Genomic DNA, 4,226 nt, shown 5'->3' with positions numbered 1-4,226 from the left:
GTGACGCAGTGCGGAGGTCAGTAATGTGACGCAGTGCGGAGGTCAGTAATGTGACGCAGTGCGGAGGTCAGTAATGTGACGCAGTGCGGAGGTCAGTAATGTGACGCAGTGCGGAGGTCAAAATACATTTGTGTATTTAATTTTAAATAAATGACGGTTGTTAATTTTTTAAATTTGTGTCCAATTAATCATAAAATAATCGGTCAACTAATTGATTGGCCAACTAATCGTTATGAAAATAATCATTAGTTGCAGCCCTAATATGCTGACATGCATACTTTCACAGTCACACTATACTACTAATTATATCTGTCACTGGTAGAACTCATTAGCAGTGCCTATTTCTGAATTACAAAGATGAAATGTACTCAAGTGGGCAAAGCAATACAAACAGCAATTTGGAAGTGCAGTAAATCATGTCATCCAAATAAGCTTAATTGTACTGCAGTTAGTTCAGTAAGATAATTTCTGATTTGTTTCTATGGGTTACTGTTCTTTCATAAAGCATCACAAGCAACTAATGCGTCTATGAAACAAAACCAAAAAGCAAGTACGATACCTACCTCACTGCTTCTCGTACCATTGTATAACAGGAAGGACTTACCTGAGATGTGAAAAAGTTCAGCTCATTTTCAATGTTCTGATAAATATAGTCCTCTTCACAGGAAAAAGCACGGGTTCCACCCCCAAACTCTGCTTTCAAAGATTTACGTAGCCCAATCTCCTCTGCACCGCGGAGCAAACTGCAAAGGGTAAAAGGATGAAAAAAAAGAAAAAAGAACATTTATCAAGGCAGTACTATGGAGAAACATATGTACATATACATTCCCATCAGTGTTACAAAGAAATCATTCATCAAACTCAAATAAAGAGGAATGGAGACATAGGAAAGAGAAATGTATGTTGTACTGGGACTGGTGTGGTCGGTATACAGGTGGATAGTGTTAAACTGTGGGAGGTTTGTACTGGAGAAAAGGAAAGTACAAAGCCTACAACAAAAAAAGCAACCATCTAATTTACCAAGCTTCTATTTGCAAATAAAGTTTGCCCATCAAACTGCCTTCCAAATCAACCTACTATGGCAGATGTTACATAGAACCAGCATCAATCCCACACTAACAAACTTTACACATACGAACAGGATTTATAATAAAGAAGAACAATAGAAAAAGCTAATAATATCTAATCTATCCCCCTCAATAAATGTCATTGCCATTTCAAAGACCTTCCTGTCTTACTATTTTGGGGTCCACATGGCTCTAATAGTCATGGGGATACAGACAAAATTAAACAAGTCACTACAGGCAGGCTGGAGTCAACACAAAAATGGATAAACTCTGCACCCCTAGGCTCCTTATGGACATGAATGCACCCTCCAGCCACTACAAGGTGCTCTGCATACAGAAAGCACAAGATCTGCAGCACCACTAAGAAAATACAATGTAATGGAGATTCTGTGGTTGGTAGAACGAAGGTAACCCCTTTCCTTCATTTCCACACATAGAAGTCATGACTCATTTCCCAGCAACTAATTCTGGTTTTTCATGTTTAACAGGGGACTTTATTCATATAATGCTGACCTGGGCAGAGCGATAAAAACATTTTACTTGGAATACATTTTTTACAGCCTGTTCATGCAAATGTATATGGCATTAGATATGGCATTTCTGACTGTAGCCGTGTTTCTTAAAGAAGAACTCCAGGAAAACTTTTAACCCTTGCAGTGGGGCAAAGAAAGGAAAAAAATTAACGTGGCTATAATTCCTTTTTAAAGTGGAACTAATAAACTTACACGTTTTTGGGCCCCTAAGAGCTTTTGTCAAAATGTGGAAGTATGCTCAGCATATTTGCATAATTTGGGCCCACTTAATTTGCAACGTGACCTTCTCTAGCTATGCAAAAGATGCAACCTCCCTCGTTGATTGTATTTTCGCCTGGTCTTCTTCCAGGTTTGGAGTCTTTGGTGGTCTTGATTGGCCAGACTGGGACAACATAACTCAAGCATATGCGCATGGCAGCTACTTCCTCCCAGTCATGTCAAGTCTGCATACTGAGGTGCATGTGCATGGCTCAATGTACACTTTAGCCCTGGTTCACACCTAGGCGTATTGCATATGCGCATCTGTCGCGATTCGCTGTAAAAAAATCACGCGACAAACGCACGTTTCCGAGGGCTACTTGGCTGTATCCCAATGGAAACGCGCTAAAAAAACGGCCCAAAGTAGTACCTGTACCTTTTCAGGCGTGGGCCATTTGTAGCGCATTAGGGACGGGCTGAAATACGCCAAGGTGTGTCAAGGTAACTTTGCATTTTAGAATACTGTACATCCACTAGAGTTTTGCTTTAAAATCTTTCTTTTGTATTCCATCAGTGTTAGGAATGTATGCTGTGTGAATATGTTTGATGCCCATGTATACTTGGCTCAGTACACTTCAGAGAAGATGCAAAAGTATTCCAAAATCTAAACATACTATGTAAGCAGCGGAATCAAAGCCATTTTTTTACTGCAACAATTCAACTTAATGGAGTTTAAAAAAGAACTCCAGGGCAAAAATGATCGTAACACTTGCAGTAAAGCTACCCTGGCACTGTGAGGGTTAGGTGCTCGTTTTCATCTAGGAGTGAAAAATAACAAAGTTATATTCACAGCCGGCTGGCTGTTAGACAGGTCCATTCAGCCTCGCTTCACCACTGCTCCAGTGGTCTAAGGTCCTGTGAGTCATCACGTCCAGTAAAGTGTGTTGGATGTGAGGACGCCGAGGGAAATACCAGAGCTGGAGCAGGGGGGAGGAGACAGGTTCCAGGGACCAGTCTAACAACCAGCCGGCTGCGAGATTCAGGTAAGTATAACTTTATTATCACTCCTAGATGAAAATTAGCACTTAACCCTTGCAGTTCAGGGGTAGCTCCACTGCAAGGGTTAAGATAATGTTTCCCAGAGTTTTTCCTCAACACTAGGTACCTCCAAGAAAAACCTACTTTGTCATTCATCTTATTTATCTTGTTATTTTATCTTGTGGTTGTGGAGGCTTTTGTGCCCAGTACAAAATGTGAAATGCTGTATCCACATAAGTAATCTAAAAGGTAGTTATGTAAAAAAAAAAAAAGAAAAAACACAAACATGTTTCCTTCCCCACTGTAAAAGTTGTACACATACAGTGGCACAAAATATATTTATAATGCCATTTTATATAACACCTTGTTAGGTTGATGTATAAACGCAAACACAGGTAAGTTCCGACAGGTGCATGCTGGTTGCTGCTATTGTAATAAACTGGTCAAGAATTTTTTCAAGAAGGCGCTTCACAATTGTACTTCTCCGACTTAGTCTGCCTTGCCCTTACTAGAATGAAAAGCAGCATGTGCACAGCCCCTTTGAAGTACCGTATTTTTCCGTGTATAAGACGTTACTTTTTCATAAAAATGTTTACCTAAAAATAGAGGGGCGTCTTATACACGGGGGGTCGAAAGGAGAACCGCGGTTGCGAAACTGCCGATACCTCTGCAAACTAGCCTCACGAGTGAAACTTCGGATTGCAGGGACAAGATAAGTTTTCCTCCAATCATAAATCTTTTGTACCCGACGTCAGCTGTTGCTGGGGAGATTGGAGGAAAAAACGTATCTTGTCTCTGCAATCCGCTCTCCCCAGCAACAGCTGACGTCAGGTACAAAAGATTTATGATTGGAGGAAAACTGCTATCTTGTCTCTGTAATCCGATCATAAATCTTTTGTACCTGTCGTCAGCTGTCGCTGGGGAGAGCGTGTAGCCAGTGCCCAGAGCTGTAATGTCGGAGCATAATGTGATTGACTCAAAGGTAAGTGTGATGCATTATATCATTTAAAATATTGATTTCTGAATTTTGGGTAAGAAAAGTTGGGGGCTTTCAATACATGGGGGCTTCTTGTAGACTGAAAAATACGGTAGTTGTTTTTAACATTTCGCACTGTACAGTTTCTGCAGCGATGGTATGTCCCTCTTTGTTCTTTTCATTCTATACACTGTGTATAGAATGTGATGACTCAGGGACCTTAGACCGCTGCAGTGGGGGGGAGCAAGGCGGAAAGGAACAGTCTAAGAGCCAGCTGGCCCCAAGGATCGGGCGACTAACTTTTTTTTTTTATTTGGACACAAAAAACAAGCGGTTAACTCTTGCAGTATGGAAGTATCCCCACAGCAAGGGTTAATGATAACCCTTGCTGTGGGGATAATAACACCCCCCCCC

General features: G+C 41.0%; 1 protein-coding gene across 1 annotated transcript in view; it reads right to left on the bottom strand.

Moving 5' to 3' along the window:
- ANO8 (anoctamin 8) overlaps positions 1-4,226 on the bottom strand; it is a 94,381-nt gene that overhangs the window by 46,257 nt on the left and 43,898 nt on the right. The window contains exon 4 of the mRNA XM_018563363.1: positions 605-743. Coding sequence (XP_018418865.1) covers positions 605-743 — 139 coding nt within the window. The remainder of the gene's footprint in view (positions 1-604; positions 744-4,226) is intronic.

Source organism: Nanorana parkeri, unplaced genomic scaffold (assembly GCF_000935625.1).
Source record: "Nanorana parkeri isolate BGI_ZX_2015 unplaced genomic scaffold, ASM93562v1 scaffold659, whole genome shotgun sequence".
Taxonomy (NCBI): domain Eukaryota; kingdom Metazoa; phylum Chordata; class Amphibia; order Anura; family Dicroglossidae; genus Nanorana; species Nanorana parkeri.
This window is presented reverse-complemented; position numbering and strand designations above follow the sequence as displayed.